The 23,147-nt window shown below is 33.4% G+C and overlaps 1 protein-coding gene across 1 annotated transcript in view; it reads left to right on the forward strand.

The window, feature by feature from the left end:
• Positions 1–1,662: 1,662 nt before the first annotated feature.
• Positions 1,663–23,147, forward strand: part of LOC122792867 (polypeptide N-acetylgalactosaminyltransferase-like 6) — a 1,270,224-nt gene continuing 1,248,739 nt past the window's right edge. The window contains exon 1 of the mRNA XM_044060426.1: positions 1,663–2,376. Within this exon, the coding sequence (XP_043916361.1) occupies positions 1,663–2,376 (714 nt within the window). The remainder of the gene's footprint in view (positions 2,377–23,147) is intronic.

Here is a 23,147-nt window from a genome sequence, read left to right on the forward strand (position 1 = left end):
GAACCATGTACAAAGATTTATTATTAAAGTGGCAGCAGATTAACTTAGAAACCAGTTGCAATTATATGCAGCTACTAATAGATTTCTTTAAGCCAGAAGAACTCACTCTATCATCCAATGTCTGTAAACTGCAAGCAGAACTCTATGAAAAATATCCGCATGCTATTGTTGATTTAAAATTAGACTATGTCTTAGAACTTATATCTGTTTATGATCAGCAACTGATGGGCTATAAGAAAAAGAAAGTGCAAAGGGACTTACAAGATTTTTCTAGTGGGCGTGTCTTTGCTTGGCCCAGAGAGCATAACAATGCTGAGAATAGCAGTAGCTCTACTCAGCCCATTGAATCTCAATTGGTTCCTAAGCAACCGATTGAGCTTGCCAATTCTCTTGTTAGAGATACACTAGAGAACTCCAATGCTGTAATGCCACTTCCTACCACACCTCCCTCTGATTCCACAAGCAGCAGTGAGATACAGAGGCCTGAGAGAGGAGCTTGCAGCAAATTTGCAGAAAGAAATCTATCTACTAACTTTAACAGTAGCCATATGTCATCATTTCCTTCTGACAGCATGGCTCTTTCTTCACCGTATCCTATATGAATTACACATTTTTGGAACCGTTCCACGAGCAGAGGAAGGATGAAATGGAAAGCGTCCATAGAAGAGGAACAACCTATGACACTCAAGAAAATGTGGCAACAATCCAACATCCATTAGTATGGAATATATCACGGTGGATTTTAACTGATTCTGAGATAAGTGTATTGAACAAAGGGAAATCCAAAGTAGAATGGATATGACTGACAATATTATAGAACATAAAATGTTTACTAGGAATCTTATGCTTAAATCTCAGTTTGGTGACAATAATATGAGTAATAGCTGTGTGAACATTTTTAAGAAACCAAGTAGCTATATTCCTGTAAACAATGCTGCTATTGAGACATTCGAAAAAGCATGTGTAAAAGAAATATATAAGATGCATGATAGTGGTATTTTTAAGAAATGCTTCTATAATTTAAATAGAGAAGAAAAAGAAGCTATGGAGGTTTTATGTAATGATCGCTCCATCGCAGTGAGACCAGCTGATAAAGGTGGTTCTCTAGTAGTGATGGATTATGTTTTTTATAAGGAATCTATGCTGACAATGTTGAATGATAACATCTCTTATCAGAAAGTAGATATTCAACAGGTGCATATAAGCAGCATGTTAATATACAGTGCATTATCAACAGGTGCATATAAGCAGCATGTTAATATACAATGCATTATCAACAGGTGCATGTAAGCAGCATGTTAATATACAATGCATTATCAACAGGTGCATGTAAGCACCATGTTAATATACAATGCATTATTTGAATCCTTACAGTGTCGAGTTATTAGCCAAGAGCTATTCAAGTACTTCATAGTAGACAAACCTGTTCTGCCCATCATACAAGGACCCCCTAAAATACATAAACATCCCAGAGTGCCCCCCATGAGACCCATTGTATCAGGGAGAGGCTAGTGTACTGAACCTTTGCCCATTTTTGTGGAACACCACCTTAAAACTGTGTTGAAAAATAATGTATATATATTAACTGATACAAAACAGTTTTTAAAAGATCTATATGCATTTTGTAAGAGTATAGCTGTGGAGGATAGATGGCTCATGATTATGTTGGATGTGAAATCTGTATTCACAGTCATACCTAATAGTAAAGGTGTTGAGCTCTTCAAACAGTATTCAATGGAAGATGAAACATATGATGTACAAGTTATTGATTTATTGTCACTGTTGATGGAACTGATATTAGAGAACAATATCTTTTTGTTTGAAAGAAATTTATATAGACAAAAGGATGGCGTGGCCATGGGCACTTCATGTGCAAATGGCTACGGAAATATTGTTATGGCTATGTGGGAGAAAGAATTCCTAATGACTGAGATGGGAAGGCATCTGAAGTTCTACAGGAGATTTGTGGATGATCTCTTTATTCTATGGGGAGGTGATGTAGTCTCATTTCTATCATTCTTCCACAAAATAGACAATAGTACCAGCTTCCTTAAGTTTTCAATGAAGCATTCCTATGATGTTATAGATTATCTGGATGTCAGGATACTTCAAAAAGATAGAGGTATTCTGGAAACTGAAATCTATAGGAAAGAATTTTATAGGAATAGCTATCTCCATAGACAGAGCATGGACCCGAGACATATATTTAAGAACACTGTAAGAGGCCAACGTCTGAGAGCATCAAGACTCACAGCTAATCAAAATAAGTATGAGGAAGAGATCAAGAACTTGAAGGAAAGCTTCATACATAGAGGGTACAGTGAAAAAGAGATACAACAGTCATTAGTGGGTCTATCTGAGGCAAGGGAAGGACAGGTAAGCCATACTTTTCAGATATGGATACCATCATAGATGGAGGAACTGTTAGTAAGAAAACTATGAGAGTACAAGTATCCTACTCGAGTAACATTAGATCTTTACAGGAAGTATATTGAAACAACTGGAATATACTATGTGCTGATGATGATGTTAAAAGGCTGGTAGGTGAGACCCCAAGATTTGCTTTTAAGAATAAAAAATCTATAAAAATATTATTATGTGGACCACAACCCATGGAAACAAGAATAGAAAATGCAGTCAGATATGGAACCTTTCCCTGTAATAAATGTAATTACTGCACCTTCGTTGACATTGGAAGTAGATTTCTACATTCAGATCTAAAGAAGGAGTTTACCTTCAAAATATTAGCTAACTGTGACAGTATGAATATTATATACTTGGCACACTGCACAGTCTGTCCTGCCTTCTATGTTGGAATGACAATGCGAAGGCTTGGAGACTGGATGTGGGAGTATGTATATGATATCACCAGAGGAATAGAGACAAATTCCTTAGCCAGGCATGTGAGGGACCATGATGAGACACACACATTTTTATTTTTAGAAATAGATAAAGTCTATACCGACAATAGAGGCAGAGATGTTAGGAATAGAGTAGAAACTAGGGAACTAGAATGGATTATAAGGCTACGAGCTAACATTGGGGTAGGCCTGAATGACAAAATCAATATTAAACCCATTCTTCTAAATAGAGATTTAAAGAAATAGTAGGTAGTACCCCCCTCCCCCCTCGACCTTTTATACTTATTTATACTTTTTTATACTTTTATATATATTTATACTTTTATATTGTATGTATTAAGTTGTATGATGTAATATGCTGTTTCTATTGTTGAGCTGTTTTTAATTTTAAGCTTTTAAATTTTTTCACACTAGGTATAAAACTTTTTATACTAAGTATATGGCTTTAAGGAGTAATTGGGTAGTTGATAGCAATGATAAGCTTGGTATAAATGCTATGCTTTACTATTCTTTGTTTGTCTGATGAAGTGGCTGGTGCCACGAAAGTGCTCACCTCTTTTACTAATAAAGCTGCTACCTCCTGCTTTGTCTTTTACTGTTCATTTTATTGTTGTTGGAGGTAACTCTTGCCAGCACCGTTTTGGTTTTTACTGCGGATATGAGAAATTAAATGAGAATATATATATGCTGGAATTCTGGAGTTAAATATTAATGGTTTGTACCCATTTTGAAGTTTTAGTATCAATTAATTGTGGTCTGAAAAGGGGCAGGGAGTGATTGAGAAATTAATGATTTTAGAGTGTAAGTCATGGGAAGCAAATATTTTATCTCTTCTAGTTTGGGTACCAAATCTGTGATCTTGATGAGAAAACAACAAAGATTTATCTTCTTTAAATTTGAAATTATCTACAAGATGAAATAATTCTACCCACTTGTTTAAAGCGTTTGATACAGCAGATGCACACAACAGTCTTTTATTTGTAGTTTCAGAAATATCACATATACAGTTAAAATTTCCTCCTAATATTAAGTTGCCTTTATAATTATTGGAAATTAAATCCAAGTGCTTTTTAACAGTTCCTGTTCCAATGCCTGGGAACCAGTATAGATTAGCTAGGGTCCATATTATGTTATTATATTTAACTATAACTAATGCCATAAGGCCATCTTTATCTTCATACTTATAAATGATTTCTGGGTTAATCACATTTGTTTTCCATAAAATTGTTACCCCTTTTGTCTTTGTCTTATAAGTGGATTGCGCCAATATCATATATTCCTTAGGATTCCATTTATAATTGTCATTTGTTTTGAAATGAGTTTCTTGAAGGAAGACAAGTTGTGCTTTGTTCAATTTTAAATATTTCAGTAGATCTGATCTCTTTCTAGGATTGTTTAAGCCATTGGTATTTAAAGATAATAAAGTTAAATCCATCTTAGATTATTTAGACTATTTTTTTTTTGTTTTATTGTGACTATTAAACATTTTTCTCTGATAACTATAAAGTATATGTTTGAGCTTTTAAAGGAAATTACCAGTTTTATACTTTTCGAGTGTTTACCAATAAAGTAATGTTTTGGTCAGGGATACTAAAAATGTTTTTGTGAAATAACACATTTAAATTAATAAATGTTAACAAAACTAAGATCTGCCATGGAATAAAAATCATTCCTAATCTGATGGATAAACCAAGTCCATCAGATTATCACTCATACCTTGACAATCCAGAATATCTGAGCTCCATAAATTGAATTGTCATATGGAGAATATCTGTAGTAGGAATAAGCAATATTTATATTATTTTGAACAGATATAGTACTATTGTAGATTAGACAGAATTCTAATACAATATAAATGCCTACTTATTGTATAAGCAATTAATATTTACATGAAAGATAGATGACAAGCAATTCAGTCATAGTAAAATAGGATGTATCATATATAAAACCTCAGTAAAAGATTATAGCACACAGTTATTTAACATATTGACCCTTACTGAGATGGTAATAATATTTATGCCTGTTTATAATTCAATGTATTTTACGGGATATATCAGAAGTTATATTTCATTGTTTGCCAGAACTTAAGCAATCACTTTGTTTCTTGTTAACTTACTTAAAGCATCAAGTTTGTTTTATGTGAACATTGATGAAAGTGAATGCATTTTACTTATCAATACATCCCTCTTCCCCTATTTCCAACACATAAGGATTTTCATATCTGTTATTTCTTATTATAAAATGAGTGAAATTATAGGTTAAAACTACAAATTCACTTATTGTGATTAATGATTACAAGTTCCCATTCTATATACATAAATTGCCATTTTATGGCATATACTGAAAGTTTTTAGATTTAAATGGCAACATTCTATTTTATATAATCAGCAAATGTTAAACTGAGTGATTATTGTCAATTTAATACTATTTGTTCAGAATGTGATCGTTACATTCTGTGACATTCCTAGTTCATGCTTCTATTGTCTCCCTTGAACAACTTTGTCAGTTTGATGTCATGTATAAAACATTAGTTACCTTGGTAACAGCTTAAGTATTATTTATGGTCAAGATGGGTTACACAACCACAATTCAAGTTAAAGCAATTATATGACTTGTTATGCACATTTACTTATATGAGAAAAATCATCATGCTTACCCTTGATGTTCAATTTAGTGTATGTCATTTATGACAAGTTAAAACAGTAGTGTTATTATACACAAGCCCATGTTATTAAACTGAGTGTCTATTGTCAATTTAATACTATTTGTTCAGAATATGACTGTTACATTCTGTGACATTTCAAGTTCAGGCTTCTATTGTTTTTGTTGAACAACTTTGTCACTCTGATGTCATGCATAAACATTAGTTACATTGGTAACCGCTTAAGTATTATATATGGTCAAGATGGGTTACAAAAACTACAATTCAAGTTAAAGGAATTACGTGACTTGTTATGTATATTTACTTATCTAAGAAAATCATCATGCTTTCCCTTGATGTTCACTGTAGTGTATGTCATTTATGACAAGTTAAGACAGTAGTGTAATAATACATAAGCCCGTGTTATTAAATCCTGTCTTTATTACCTAAATTCAGCAGACTGCTTCATCTTATATGATGATTATATATTTTATGTCTAGATTTACTAAAATCATACATTACTTAAATATTGAGGGTTTATTTTTTTGGGGGGGTGTTGCTTAGTTATTTGAGAGACCACAAGCTGTAATGCTTATTGTTATTATTAGCTCCTTCCAAGCATGTTTATACAGTCCATAGACATTAAATTATGAGACCATTCTAGTTTCTTATTTGTTATAAGTATATTTCCATTCTTACATACACACATATCAGTACTTCAAGCATGGGCAGCAATACCCATCCAGTTTTGCCAGAATACCATTCACTAGTTCATGTGGTGCATTTCCAGGCTGTTCTTAAAATATCCAAACTAATATTTGTCCTGTTCCATTTTACCAGCCTGTTCCATGCAGCGGCCTCTCTGCCAGTGAACCACTCAACACAACTTCCATTCCCACAGATATTTCCATGAAGGAAATCTGATGACCCTCTAGCACTTCCCAGCAACCCCAAACACCCCTAGAATCAGCTATCCCCATATGCCCAACAAGTCTGAGCAAGATCACCTCCCAGACCACTGCAAAGGATACTGCACAAGACCAAGTGCTCTTAGTCTTTCACAATAATTCAGACTTCCATTCTTATTTAAGTCCTTAATGTGTTTGAACCAAAATACATTTTAAATATAAAACTGCAATTATTCTTATTATTATTTTTTTTAAATCAAGAATCAACTTAATGAGCTAAACAAAGTGTTGGGAGAACATCAATATGTGTACATGTGGTTTAAAACAGCCCTTTTATTTTATATATATATATATATATATATATATATATATATATATATATACATTTTTTTTTAAACCAAAAATATTGCCAAGAATCATCTCGGAGGCTCCTCAGAGCCGTTAAGCATTATCGGCACTCTGTCTCTGTTACCACAACCTGGAACCATCTGTTTCTGTTAGTGTGTCTGTGTACTGCATACCAGAGGCTCGTGATGCACCTGAAGCAAAGCTTCACTTCACTGCAACTTTAAGCTTAAATTCCCTCCCTTTCCGTGAGGCAGCAGCCAGGAAAAGAACAGAGAACAAACAAATAAAAAAAAAAAAAAAAAAAAAAAACTCCCAACAAGCCGCCACATCAAGAGATAACACATTCTTCCAGGCTTCCCACCTCTCACTCAGCAGATGTATAAACAAGCTATTCTCTGCCAAAATATCCCAAATCACAGTTTTATTCACCCCCTTTCCCCTGGATCCCGGCTAAAACACCAAATGTCTCTTCCTAATACACAAGCATCAGTAAACCTCAATCACAAGCTGCAACCCTCAGCTTCCCAGAGACGAAAATGGCAACATACAACAGCTGCCAGACACAGCTGCATCCACACACACCATGTCAGGCTTAATTAAACAGCACTCAAAGCTATGCTACCTGCCATAATTGATATTAACTATGTTTAGGCAGAATACTAATGACATTTATACTAGCTGCCAGACATGGCTGCATCCACACACACCATATCAGGATTGATCAAACAGCACTTGAAGCTATGATATCCGCCATAATTGATATTAACTATGTTTAGACAGAATAATAATGATATTTGTACTAGCTGCCAGACACAGCTGCATCCACGCACACCATATAAGGATTGATCAAACAGCACTCATAGCTGTGATACCTGCCATAATTAATATTAACTATATTTAGACAGAATAATGATGGCATGTGTACTAAGAGCTTGCTACTATTATTTAACCAGGATATACATGACATTTATAAATCATACTTTAACTGAAGAAGGCATTAGTCTCCATGACAGCATTTTTTTTTCAAAACACTCTACTTTTACTGCTGTTATATATGATGTTAATTTGTTACATTGTAGTCTGAACTCTGATGAATGGTACCTTGTTGAATTAGTTAATTAATTACTTAAATTATTATAAATAAAAGCAATGAAAAATGAACATGATAAGCATTCATTGATTTCAAGTAGGGGAATAGAAACTTTTATGTTTATATTATATGCTTTGTTTGGCTTATATATAATGTAAATAGTAACCCATCTTGACCTACCTTTGTTTGTGAAGAATTACTGGACTCTTTGAACATTCTGAATAAATCATTACTGTTTCTCAGTTGTTTAAGAAACCCTCCTTTTTTTAAATAAAAACAGATGACAAGTGATGTACTATATCAGTTGATATTTTGAGAGATGTAGTTGTAGGAGTTATTTTTTTCGGGGTGACAGCTATCTTGGAATCAGTTTTTTTGTTTCTTCTTTCTAGCATCAGTTCAAGGATTTGTTTATTTTATTCTTTTAAGAATAGGGGCCGTCCATTCCATTTCTTCTTGGATAGACACTATGTTGTTGTTTTTGATGATTATAGTAGCTTCTTCTAAGTCATTAAAGGTTCTCATCTCATTGGCAAAAAATATTTTATCTTGGCTGGAAAGGCCAGCTGTGCTTTAATGTTGTTTTTTCTCAACAGTTATATTATTGGCCAGACTTATTTCCTTTGTTCTAGTATTCTGGAAGAATATTCATTGTCAAACCTTACCAGGCTTTGATTGTATTTTAAGGGTGATTTTCTCTAAGCAGATTTTAATATTAGTTCATTGACCAGAAATGAAAGAAATCTTATAACTATGGATCTAGGTGGAGTATTGTTGAGTTAGAAGCAGTTTTTCTCAGTGCTCTATGCCCCCTTTCAATTCCAAATGAAAGTCCCTCTTTCAAGTCTAAAAATTCAGGAATCCAGGTTAAGAATGAAATAATATCTTCTCCTTCAGTGTTTTCAGGCAGACCAAAGATCCTTTTGTTGTTTCTCCTTTCCCTGTTTTATAGGTTCATAGGTTCGTACTAGGCTATCTGCCCTTGGGCATTTGTAAGCCTAGCCAGAGTGTGTGTGGCTTTCACCACCCCTTAGGATGAGAATACTACACACATTTAGGGTTTAGCTTACTGTGCCTCTGTCTAGTAGTGACACAGAGATGACCCCCGGGGTAAACCTACGATCTGCCATCCACTCGTCAAGATTTCTCTTGAAGAGAGTTAGTGAGGGGCACTGCCTAACATGGACTGGGATTCTGTTCCAGAGTGTAGGGAGCCTCTGGGTTATGAATCTGTCCCTCCAGCACATCCTGTTTATTTCTGTGTTGAGGTTCAAATCTCTTGCTCTCGTGGCTCTGATGGATTTGGATTTTCTGAGGTGGAGCATGTCCATTAATTCCGGATTGGACATGGCCTTGTACATCAGGCATAGATCACCTCTGAGTAGGCGGTATGTGACTGAATAGAGCTGGAGTTTCTTCAGCCAGGCAGCATATGACATATGTTTGAGACCCTTTATCCTCTTGGTGAGGAACTTTTGGGGTCTTTCCAACTGCTGCAGGTGTCGGGTAAGATACATCCTAAATGGGGCATTGTACTCAATCATGAGCCTGATAAGAGAAGAGTACAGGGGCACAATGACCTCTCTTGATCTAGATGTGAATCCCTTCATGATAAGGTGGGTAATATAGAAGGTCTTCCTAACCACTTTGGCAATGTGAGTGTCAAATGAGAGGTTACTGTCAACTTGGGTCCCTAGGTCCCTGATTACCTCTTCCATACTTAATGGATTACCACCTATGTGGTAATTTGTGGGTACCTTGTTTTTCCCGAAGGGTATGACTATACATTTTTTGGCATTCAGCTTAAGGACATGGCTCTGGCACCAATTATCCGTTTCTATGAGGCCTCTCTGAAGGATGCTTGTGTCTGCTGGAGTATCAATTATGGCGCCCAGTTTGCAGTCATCTGCGAACTTTGTCAGCCACAATCCTCCTATGTTTGCCTGCACCTCTGAAAAGTAAATGCCGAACAAGAGGGGTCCCAATACTGAGCCCTGTGGGACACCGCTTGTGACCGGCTTAGAGTCTGACATGGCTCCAGCAACTCTGACCCTGTGGGTTCTGTCCTTGAGCCAGTTTGCAACCCATCTTGTGACATATGGGTTTACATTTAAGCTGGTGAGTTTGTCTATGATGCCCGAGTGGGGTATTGTGTCAAAGGCTTTTGCAAGGTCAAGGTAGGCTGTGTGAACTGCCTTACCCTCATCAATGGCCTTAGTGACTGTTTCAAAAAAGTCGACCAAGTTCAAAAGGCAGGATCTGCCCTTGACAAAGCCAAATTGGGTAGGATCCAATGTCTGTAGGTCCCCAATGTCTTTGTTTATGAGTTCCATAATGATCCTTTCCATAGCTTTGCAGACCAGGCTCGTCAAGCTTATGGGGCGGTAATTTCCAGGGTCCGTAGAAGCACTGCCTTTGTGGAGTGGGACCACTGTTGCTGTACGCCACTCTTTGGGCGTGATCCTGTAGTAAGGCTAAGATTAAACAGCAGCCTTATGTGCGGTTTAGTTCCTCTTGGAGTTCATGTAGCACACAGCCCAGGACACCGTCCGTCACATTGATGATGTGTTTTAGCTTTGGAGAGCGGCTCTCACCTGGGCATCTGAGATGTTAGGAGGCTACACTCTGCTGGGATAGATATTTCTCCTTTTGGGGGGGGGAGGAGAAATTTGCACTGAACCTGTCTGCCAGAATGTTGGCAATGTCTGTGGGTTCAGTGTATTTTGTGTCATTTTGGACTAACTCTGAGCATATCTGGGAGTTTCCACCCAGGTTTCTAACATAGCTAAAGAAGGCTTTGTGATTGTCTTTTGTGTCTTTTGCGATTTTTCTCTCAAAGTTGGCCTTGGATGATTTTATGAGTGATCGTAGATTTTTGCTAGTACTGATCAGAGATGCCTTCCCTTTTAGGGATTTTGCTCTGACATGTAGTAGCTTCCTCCTCCTGTTGTAAAGTTTGTTAATGGCTGGGGTCCACCAGACAGGGTGCCTGCCTTTGGGGGAATGGGTCTTGGTTTTATTTGGGATTGCATGATCCATGCATTCTTTATTTTTTTTTTTTTTTTTTTTTTTTAACAAGTTTATTGTTTTTAACATACAAGAGAAATATCATAACAATTTTATACAAGTAATTAAAATAGATATGATTATAACATTCAACAAAATAACCAAAGTATTTACAAAGACATCCACTACAATCAAATCAATTAATTAAACTAAAATACCATGCTATTGAAGTTAAGATTTTTTTTTTTTTTCAATAATCATTTTTATTGTTTTGCCAAACCATTATACATTTCACACACTATTTACATTATGTACAATATTGCTTCCAATGTTTTAGTTCCATTTTGAATTTCCCTATAATACATTAAGAATAAATATCATTTTAACCAAGTACAGGAAATTAAAATCACAAAAAATTAAACATAAAAGCATCTACAATAGACAATTATAAACCAACTCAAGCCAATAATTTGTATTATTTCTACATTTTCTATCTAATCCAAGAATGTGTTGGTACACATACAGAATGTCCTGACGGAAAGTGGATAGGAACCGCTATGCCAAAATAATATTAAAGATTTGTTCCCAAATTTTTATGCTGTTTATACTTTTCTTATTATTTCTAATTAACAATTTGTGCTAATATATGCTTAATGGCTAACAGCCTGAAATTTTGCCACGACACCTGTGCTGGGTTCAACCAATTTGAGGCTATATATAATTTCATTAGTAAACTAATATTCATAATTACAATCTTTTTGTTTTGTCCAAATTCTCCGTGGAATATGTAAAATCAGAAATTCCCAGGAGAGTGTTGAGTTTTGGTAACCCATTTTTGTAGTTGTAACTTTAAAGAATTCCATAATTTATGAATGCACTTGCAACTCCAGAACATGTGTAACAGGTCTGCTGTCTGATCTATACACTGTGGACATGTAGGTGACTTTTTGAATCAAATTTATGAAGTGTAAGATGGGTATAATATGCATTGTTAAATATCATCAATTGAGTAAAGACCAGTTTTTGAAGTGATATGGATTTTAATGTTAAGTTAAACGTCTCTACTATTTTACTGTCGCATAGGGATGGCAATTTCTCTCCAGTATTTGGATAACAGAATATGATTATTATATTTTCTCTCTTTTGCCATTTTATACGCTGAGGATATATATTTTCTATCTTGTTGCAATGCTTCCCACAGCTGACCTGAAATAACTAGTTCCTCTTTTTATTTCAAAACTGGTAAAATAATTTATGGCCAAATCTTTTAACTGCCTCATTATAATTAAATAAGAGATGGGAAGATTCATCTCTTTTAAGATATCATGTACCGCTACTCCTAGGAAGGGTATAAATCCCTTACAGTTAATTCCTTAATAAATGGATATTTCTTTAAGTCTATCAGTTGATTACCATTAGTTATATTAGGATTTCCATCAAACGGTTGAAACATCATCATATATTTTAAAAGGTTCAAGGAGGCAAACAGAGTTTGAGTCGCCACTGCCCATACCTTGATGTGTTCCATTAACTCATATTTACTCAATGTTTTTATATTCAAAAATGGTACAGCTTTAACATTAATTATCTTCCCTTTTATATGTTTATAATTTAGCAGTACCCATTTGGGTATCCATTTTCTATTTTCGCTATCCAAGTAAGACACCCTTAAAATCCTATTGGCCTGAATCACTGTATAATACATCTCAAAATCTGGTAAATCCAACCCCCCCCTCGTTTTAGGAGCCATCAGTTTTTCATAGGATATTCTCGTTTTTCTGGGTTCCCACAAAAATTTCCCCAGTCCTATCTGAAATTGCTTGAAAAAGGATTTCGTGATTTTAAGTTGTGCTGCTCTAAAAATATATAGCATTCTGGGGAGAACGTTCATTTTTATTATCGCTGCTCTTGCCATCATCGGTAGCTTCAACTTACTCCATCTTTTCAAATCCATTATTATTCGGTCTCCAGTTGCCTTAATATTGTTGATAAAAAATTCTCTATTTTCAGTTGAAAAGTTAAGATTTTTTTAACAAGTTTTGTAAAGTATCCCATATAATATAATAAGATGTTTTTCTAGTAGTTCTTGATTTTATTGTCATCAATTCCATATGGCACACTATAGTCATAACATTTTTAAATTCATTGAACGAAGGAGGTGTATCTGAAATCCAATTTCTGGTTATTATTTTTCTAGCCACTGCTAGAATAGACCATAACAAGGGAAGCTTAACCTTTTTAACACTTTGAGGTACAGGAGTGTTGAATAATATAAGAGATTTAGAAATAATGAAATTATCTGTAAAAAGAACCTGCAAAAAATCATTGATTGACTTCCAATATTCTTTCAATTTTATACAGTCATAAAACATATGAGCCCAGTCAGCATTAATTTCTACATTACATCTTTTACATAGATTATCTTTATTATTTATTTTATTCATCATCAAAGGTGTATAAAAGGATCTATGTAAAAATGTCCATGTAAAAAGTCTCCAGACAATGGAAGAAGTAGTTTTATAGGCAGATTCCAATATATATTGTGTATCTTGTTGATTTGGTGGGTCACCATTAATGGAAGTGAAATAATTCCAGTAGGTATCTACACTGTAAAAAGTTTCTTGTCTGATAATTTTATGTATGTATGAAAGCTTACCTTTATCAGAAACTTTATGTTGTAAATTTAATATCAAGTAATCAATCGGTGTTGGAATAGATTATTTAACTGTTATAGACATTAAATCAATTTTATTAATGAGATGTTGTCTAAAGGTCTGAACTTCTAACCAACAAATTTCTCTCAGATCAAATTCTTGTTTTAAGAAGTCTAGATTTTTAACTTTATTATCAGATAGCAACTGATACCAGTACTTTAGATCATTGTCTGTAGCTAAATGAGTTCTTTCAGAAGTGGATGACAAAAGCATACCTCGTGTATACATTATAGGGAATATAATAAAATTCCATTCCTTATATTTAGGATGCATGAATATAAAATTACGATAACTAATAATAATGTTTAATGGATAACTAACTATATATTTAGGTGTAATAGGTGAAGTACAAAATTCTTTTAGTAACCATAGCATGGAGTTATTTACAATCATATTTTTATGTGTTAAGGAGATTTTCATGAAGTGAATACTAATTAGTTCTCAGTAATCTTTCCATTTTGCAACATATGACTGATCTATTAACAAAGTAATAACCTTTATAATAGAAGAGATAGTATATAAGTTAAAGTCTGGAAAAGAAATACCCCCTTGAGACCAGCTATTAGTATGTTTCTTTAATGCAATCCTAGGTCTATTGGGTGCCCATAGGAAATTTAACATTAGTGCATTCAATTTCTTGATAATTATTTTTGCAGGTGGGAGTATTATTGATTGTATTAAGTATAATATCTTGGGGAATATTATCATTTTAATAATTGTAAGTCTCTCTTCCATAGTAAAAAACATATTATTCCAGGTATTGAAAAGATTTTGTATATTAAGAAGACAGGTATTATAATTATTATGTATAATAGATTTAATATCTTTAGTTAATATTATACCTAGATAAGTTATCTGACCTGAATTGGGTATATATTTACTAAAATCACTAATGAGAACATTTTTTTGTGTATATATAGGTAGTATTTTAGTTTTTTCTTCATTGAATATTAAACCAGAAATATTTTTAAAATTCATCATTTTATCAAATAGAGACTGCATAGAAGAATTAGATCCTGCTGATGTAATTAGAACATCATCTGCAAAAAGTTGAATTTTAGATGTATTTTCATCTATTTCAAATCCCTCTATATCAGTACTATTTCTGATCAGATTAGCCCAAGGCTCCATTATTAAAGTGAATAATAGTGGAGAGAGTGGACACCCTTGTTTTGTACCTTTAAAAATGGGTATTTTTTGTGAGACATATGTTCCTATCTTAATGTAAGCCAATGCTCCTTTGTATAGATGCTCAATTAGATTTACAAATGCATCTGAGAAGTTTGTGCACTTCAGTAAGGTAAACAAGTAGTCCCAACTTACTGAATCAAATGCTGAACTTATATCGAGACTAATAAGTGTTAAATCTTTCTTTCTCCTATTTGCAAAATCAATTAATGTTAGAGTCCTCCTTATATTATCAAAAGTGTTTCTATTTACAATGAAGCCTGTCTGATCTATATCTATAATGCCTGGGATGATTGTCTTCAATCTATCAGCAAAAATACTCATAAACATTTTATAATCAACATTAAGTAATGAAATGGGTCGATATGAAGTACATCTAGTTGGGTCTTTATTGGGTTTTAAAATTGGCAAAATAAATGTGTATTGGCAAGATGGGGGAGTTATTAACTAATTTTGGGCCAAAATAAAAACCTTATGTATTAATGAGTATGTACTTTTAGAAAGAATTTTATATATCTCTGGTATAATACCATCATTACCTGGTGCTTTGTTTGATTTAAGCTTGTTTATTTGTGTAACAACCTCTGTATATGAAATACTTTTATCCAATAGTTTAATCTGTTGTTTATTAAGTTTTTTATTCATGTTTGTAGTTATAAATTCCTTTATTTTGTCTTTAGGTTCCATGTTAATGTTATTATGATTAATTTTGTGAAAATGATTTCTAAATTCATCTAGTATTTCTGGTAGACTAGAAACATTCTTCTTTTTTCCTTAGAGAGAAAATTTCTTTGATATGATTTTGCTTATTCAACCTTTTTGTTTTGTTTTTATGTCTATATTTGGGGCTTATTGAGTAAGACAAAAACTTGTATTTCTCTAAAGTTATTTTAACTTTATGAGTTAAAATTTCTTTGTATTTCTCATTTAGTTTGTTTATTTCTTCAATGACTTTCTTATCCATAATATTTTCTTTATTATTATGTTTATAAGAGTCTAATTTACTTTGAATATCTAACAATTCCTTATCCCAAGATTTCCTTTTATTATTATACCATCTGATACTTTGTCCATATAGATATGATTTTAAAGCATCCCAAACATAAACAATGGAGACTTCAGGAGTATTATTTATGTCTAAAAATGTTGTACTTCTGAAAGTATATATTCTTTATAGTCTTTTAGTTGAGTTAAGTATGCTGGTATCCTTTTGATCTGAACATTGTTAAGTATTTTTTATCATGAACTCAAAAACAATTGAATTATGATCAGATATAGGACATGAAATGATTTTAGAGTTAATTAATTCTGTTACCATCTGGTTAGAAATAAAGACTCTATCTATTTTTGAATAAGTTTTATATCTGTTAGAAAAAAAGGTGTATGGTAATGATTTTGAGTCTATCTGATTATTAATATCATTTAAATGCTAAGAATTAACAAAATCCTTTAAATGTTTTGCATTAGATGTAATTTTCCTTTTTCCTATAGTAGTAGTATCATTTTCATGTAGGATACAATTAAAGTCACCTGCCAAAATAATATCTCCTATAGAGAATGATATGATCTTATCAAGATGGTATTTCACTGTATTAATACCAATTCCTGGTATCCAATATACATTGATTAATGTATAAGTCTTTCCATTAATTTGTATTGTAATCATACAAAACATTCCTTTATCATCTTGATAAGACTTAATAGTTTTAGGAATGGGCATACTTTTATTCCATAAAATAGCCACTCCTCTTTTTTTCTGAGTGTGCTCTGAACTAACCAATACTGTATATTTATTTGTGGCTAATTTATCAATATCTTTTTTCAGGATATGTGTTTCTTGAAGGAATACTAAGTTGGCCTTATGTAAATTAATGTATCTTATTAAGCTTGCCCTTTTACATGGGTTATTCAGTCCATTAATGTTTAAAGAAATTCCTTTTAGAGAAGTCATTTGGCATTTTTAAAACATATAAAACTTATCATCAAAATAACAATTAACAAAATAAATAATGTTATACCTCCTCCTTTAGGTGTACCTTTAAATATAGCTGTATTTATTGAATCTCTTATGGGATTTTGTATAAGATTCAATTTTGTTTGTAGTGACAATTAGCTTACAAAATGTAATGTGGATGTCAGAACTATATACACACAACAGTGAACAAAAGAAAATAATGTAAGGATTAAACCTTGCACCCAGCCTGAAGTTAAAAACTCCAACTTAGAGTAGCACATACTACTCAAGTTAACCCCCTACCCTAAGCAGCAGTACCTCAGCTGCCACCTTATCAATTTAATACTAGTTATTATTAACTTAAATTAACAACTTTCAATTAAATTATCTGGTAAGACAAAGCTACACATTTGATGAAACAGCATCATATAAACAAATAGAAACTTTTAAAAACAATTCATACTGCTATGTACATCTATTTAATATAATACATTTATAATCAAATAGCATTCAAATAAACTTGATATTAGGAACCAAGAAGAGAGAAAGAAATAAAAGAAGTGAGAGAGGGAGAGAGAGAGAAAAAAAAAAAAAAGGAGGGCATATCTACATATTAATTTATTCAAAGTTTGTAAAAATAAGTTCTGATGTTCATTTAAAATCAATAACTTAAGCTATTGTGGTTCAGACATTACATATGTTAAGATGTACCTATTTTCTGTCATAGAAATGCAGTTAACAGCTTCCAAAAGACTTTAAATTACTTGCATCAAAGTTTTTTTCTCATACTTATTATTGCCAGTAAAATAAAATATTATATTTATAGAAATGGTTATAAATCATACTGCATAGCTATGTAAATTCTCAGATATACTTGCATTATTGTGAAGAAAGCCATCTGTATTTTATATATCTGAACTGCTGCTTTAAAATATGTCACATGACAACTTCTTCTAAGATAGAGTCATAAAGATATTTATGCTTGACAGTTAGATAAATCAAATGAATTATAGCAATGTATATGTTTAAATCATAAGTTTTTCACATACATTAATATGTTGCAGTCAAGTAAACTTTCAAAAACATATGTATAAATGTTTCACTTTCTATGCCTTCTAAAATATCACATTTGCTTACTATGGGATACTGAATAATTTAAAATCATTATAACTTTCATATTTTATAAATTATAACATGAATAAATAAGTAGTTATAAAAGATAACTCACATTTAAATGTTATAGAGTTCATTTTTCATCGCAGAGTTGCATTTGCAGCAGTTCTACTTCCTGGTAGAGTGTTCTTCTTGAATCTGTGATGTGTCAGTGTGAATTCAGGGGTCAAAGTTCAAATTGACTGTATTCAGCTTCTCTGCGTGAATTCTGAGTGTTGAAGCTTTTATAACAACTCGAGGACACTATTCACGAGGTAACTCACATCCCAAATTGTCTCCCTTAACATTCTGGTGGGAATTTTGATAAAAACAAGTGACTGACATTCATTTAGCAATATAAATGAAGCTAAACAGAGCAAAACCTTTGCAAAGTATTTTACAAGTTATTACAGCCTCTATGAAAGTGAAACTAATCCCACAGTTATTAATATGTAATAGAACTAATTATTTATGCCCCAATTCAATTTTTATACAAATCTTATTATTTACTGTATCAGTATGATCAAAAGCATGTGAATATACTAATATGAAAGAAAATAGAGAGAGAGAGAGAGCAGAGAAAAAAAAGAGAGTAGAAAATAAAAAGAGAGTAAGAGAAAAGATAAAAAAATGAAAAAGGAAGCTATAAAAAGTATCTACAGTGGAATATTACTTGCTGTTTATATTAATAAAGATGGATATGAAACATATTATTTACTACTATTTAGTTCTAATTATTATTAATTAAAGCATGACAAATTATTTGTAAACAAGTATAAGCAATAGAATCAAGGAAGTATAATTAGCAATAGCATTTAAACAGCATATATACTTTTTTACAAGGAATAAATAAGTTATAATTCCATTTATCATATTTTCATTACACTTCTCTCCCTGCCCTCCCCCACCCCTTACTCAATGCATAATCTAAATAGAATGCCATTATTTAAAATAAAAGAAAAGAAGAAAAAGAAAAAAATGTATCAAGTTACTAACCTTGATTCTCATTGTCAGAAAGAGAAACATATTAAATGATAGCTTGTTATTAGTTCCTCAGATATTTTGGCTGATTATGAAACAAAAACAGTTCTTTGTGCAGAGAAAATAACTTTGATTAAATCTTTTTTCAGAATATTTGTGGCTTTCTGAAAATGCAGTAACTGTATTTAAAAAGATTAATAGTGAAGAAAAAAAGAGAGAGAGAAGAAAAAAAACATAGAACAAGTCATTTGTTTTTTAGTCTCTTTTTCTTCTCTGAAGTCTTCCATGAAGTTTCTGTTGCCAACCTCTTTAATGAAGGACTAGCCCATTCCATTTCCTCTATTTTATCCAAAATCTTATTTTTTTTTTGATAAACAGCAATGCAGAGTCTAAGTCTTCAAAAATTTTAGGGCTATCAGGAAGGAAGATTTTTAGCTTGGCAGGAAACAGAAGGTAGGTTTTAAACTGTGCTTTATTAATGGCAGAAAAACTTTTCTTTTAGTTATTACGAAAGAAGGATAGTCATTGTCAAAACGCACAGCTGCCTCATTAATTTTAACAGGTGTTTTAGCCCAAGCAGATTTAAGTACCATCTCTTTATCAAAAGATGATAGAAATCTAACTATAACTGATCTAGGATACTTTTTGTTAGAGTTAGTATTAGCTATAGATCTATGGGCTCTTTCGATACCAAAAGAAAATGCTTCTGGCAAGTCTAAAGTTTTAGGGAGCCATGTATTTAAAAAAGAAGTAATATTGTTACCTTCAATATTTTCTGGCAGTCCAAAAATCCTAATGTTATTGCTCCTAGATCTATTTTCCAGGTCATCAAGCTTTGTTTGTAGATGTGTATTTTGTTTCAGCAAAAACTCAATGTTGATTTCCTCTTCTTGGATTCTATTCTCCATGTCATTTACAGTCACTTCTATGCCTGTAATCTGGGTCTTCTGTTGTTGCAAGTCTATATGTAACAAGTCTATTTGTTTTGTAGTTTTTTCTATGAAGGTATCAATTTTAGTATCCAGTTTATCCATCTTAGCAGTAAGTTGCTGGATTGTAGATATCAGAGACTGAAGTTCTTTCTTGATGCTGGAATCTTGAGAATTTGTCTTACTGGAACTCATTTCAAACAGAGAAACTGATAGAGAAATTTCCAAGGTGATTTCTGACAGGAATATTATTAAAATTTTCTTTCTTTTTTAGATATTATTCAAGAAATAGATAAACCAAACATATTTAGAAAGAAAATTACTTCATAAATTAATTTTTAAAGTAATTATTTCCTGTCAGTGCAGTGAAATTGGTGGAGCTGAAGAAATCTGCTGCTATCCTGTGTTCATCCTTGGCCACGCCCCCGATCCATGCATTCTTGAAGGTGCCCATAGAAGGCATTTATAAAGGATTCAGTGGTGTGGGTTGTGGTTTCCACTGGCCCAGGGGCCTTGAAGGATACAACTTCAGTCTTAAGGTGAAGTTGGCTTTTGAGAAGTTCTTCACTGTGGTCTTTTGTGCAGGGGGTGGGGGCGGGATGTGGATTTCCAGTGAGATTAATTTATGGTCTGATCTCACCAATGAGGGGTATACTTCCGGTGTGGAGCATTCTGTCCCCATGTTTGTGATGATCAGGTCTAGTATATTATCTCCTCTTGTGGGAATGGTGACTAGTTGTTCCATCGCATTTGAGTTTATGAATTCTAGGAACCTTTGGGCTAGGGTGTTGGGGCTTGAGTAATGTTCCCAGTCTATGCTTGGGTAGTTGAAGTCGCCCAATATGATGGTATTTGGAGAGACATTCATACTCTCCAGTGTCTTCAGGAAGGCTGAGTGGGGTTCCTGAGTTTGAGAGGGTGGTCTGTAGCATGCTACAAACTGTAGGGCAGTTTTGCCTATGGTTAGTTGTACCTGGATGGTCTCCGATGCTTTGTGCGTTGCCACTAACCTGGAGGTGTGGGTATCTTTGATGAATATGGATACTCCCCCTCCTTTTGTGGTTCGGTCCAAGTTTTGGGGCCGGAAAGCATGATATGAGGTAAAACCTGGTAGTGCTGGGGTGCTCTCAGGAGCCTTGAACCAGGTTTCAGTCACTGCACAGACATCGATGTTCTCCATACTGAGGAGGGCTTCGAGAGCGTGCATCTTGAGGTTTAGACTTCTGGCATCTATTTTGTTAAGCAGCCATGTATTCTGTTTAAGCAGAAATTCTTTTTGGAATTCTTCCTCTTTGAGTTTCCCTTCAATGTCATTCAGAGAAGTCTCTATATTTGTTATTTTTGTACGGTGTTGCTGTAACAGTTCCTTAAGAGTATCAATCTGATTTTGAGAATTTAATTTTCATTTTTCGCTGCTTCTCTCTCCTTGATCTTTAATCTCTCTTCTTGGTATTCAAACATGTTAGTATGTTCATCATGATGTTACTTATTCCCTAGAAAGTCAACTTCCTCTTCTTTCTTTTGATAACTTTCTTTCATTTCTCTTGCCCTGCTCTTACTCTTACTATTCTTGTTTTAGAAATAGGTAATAATGTGTATTATAATATTTGTGCTTAAAATGTATTTCCTTTTGTTTAAATGTGGAGCTTTTCTCCCCGGGCCTCTGCTGAAAATGGAAATATATCCAGTTGGACTAGCCCGGTCAACAAATGTAAAATAAATAAATAAAATAAAATAAATTTGAGTTTTTTTAAGTCATTTTTAAAGCCATCCATTCCATCTTCAAAGATAATTCCTGTAAGGTAGATGTCAACAATTTCAGTTCTTTTTTCAAAGCAGCATCTGGAAGAGAATTCCTTGAGTTGTTCATATTCAGTGACTCAATATATCTCCAAGTTACTTGACAAGAACATTTTTGTTTATTTATAGAGTTCTGATGTTTTAAACTTAAAAATAATAAAATGTTCCTATATTATTATACTAGTTTATGGAGCTCTCAAAATTCACTGCTCTCAGTTGGTCATCTAGGCTCCGCCCCCCTAAATTGCATTTTGAATGCAAACAAAAGCAGTGCTGAAAAGTAGATATAGTCAAACTGTACTCCAATATTAATTTATAAGGTTTGCTAGGCGTGGTATTATCTGTTATTCTTTCAATTATTTTACTTTATTAAAGATACACTTATGTAGTTAACTAAGTGCATAATTAAAAGTGAGGTAAATTAGCAGTCAGTAGAATTTGAAGTTTTTGCTCACAACAGTTAGTAATTCATACATTCATTCATTCTCTAATTACCACACCACTCAATTGAACAGATTTTTGCAGAATGTCCAGATTTTTGCTTTATATTTTTGCTCTGTTTCTCATAAAATCGTAGTTTTCTGGCAAATCATTGGAGACTGAATTCAGAAAATAATGACAGACATTTGAGATTCAGACTTCATACCCTTCAGAAAATTCATGCTAACACAGAACCTGTAATTCTATCAACTTTTTAAGTTTGTAAGAGGAAAATTTAAAAACTGTCCCCATTTCTGGGCCTTTGCTCACCCGTTATGTATGGCTTTGTCCAGACTACTTGCTATAAGAGGTTGAAAGGTATGCTAATTACCTACTTAGTCCAATGCTGGGTTGTGGATGAGGCAAAACCTATCCAAGCCCTCAGGAAAATCATAGTATAGAAGCTGCTCCTGACTGCAGCCCTAGGGCATTTAGAAATGCCTACTCACATTCTCTGTCATACCACATGTCCACCTATTCACAAATTTAAGGAATTCCAATTCACCTACAGTGCATATCCGGCATGCAAGATAAAACCTATGCCATGCATTTCATCTGAATTACTGTAGTACAAAGGCTAAAATAAGTAGTAAAGAAAAGTGAAGTTTGCCTTTTGATTGAATGAATGCATGACAAATTACCTTGTTAAGTCTTAGAAAACTGGTATTCTCCAAAAATGTCTACATTTCCTACACCTACTATGCAAACCCAGCAGTTTCATATTCCTGATGTCAAAACATACCATTTACTTTAACTATTCAGTGAATGATTTGTAATATGTAAATGCTGGCAAGGAGAGGGCTAGGAGAAAATATACCCCGAATGCATTAGATATTGTTTAATGAAAAAGACTGAAGCAAATCTTTTAAGCTTGCTTTGAGTGTTTTCAAATAATACATCATTATGGAGGAAAGACAATGAATGCACAGTATGTCTCTGGTGCAATTGTTTTAGTCATTTGCTAAAAGCAGCATGTGTCAGCTTCATACTTTCCAGACTATTATGCAATCTTTGCAAACGGGATAATCAGATCTTTTGTACACTTCTGTTAAGAGGAAAGCGTTATCATTTATATTACTGCAGCTGGCTGGTGGC

This window comes from Protopterus annectens, chromosome 2.part0 (assembly GCF_019279795.1).
Source record: "Protopterus annectens isolate FY-2018-M chromosome 2.part0, PAN1.0, whole genome shotgun sequence".
Lineage (NCBI taxonomy): Eukaryota > Metazoa > Chordata > Ceratodontiformes > Protopteridae > Protopterus > Protopterus annectens.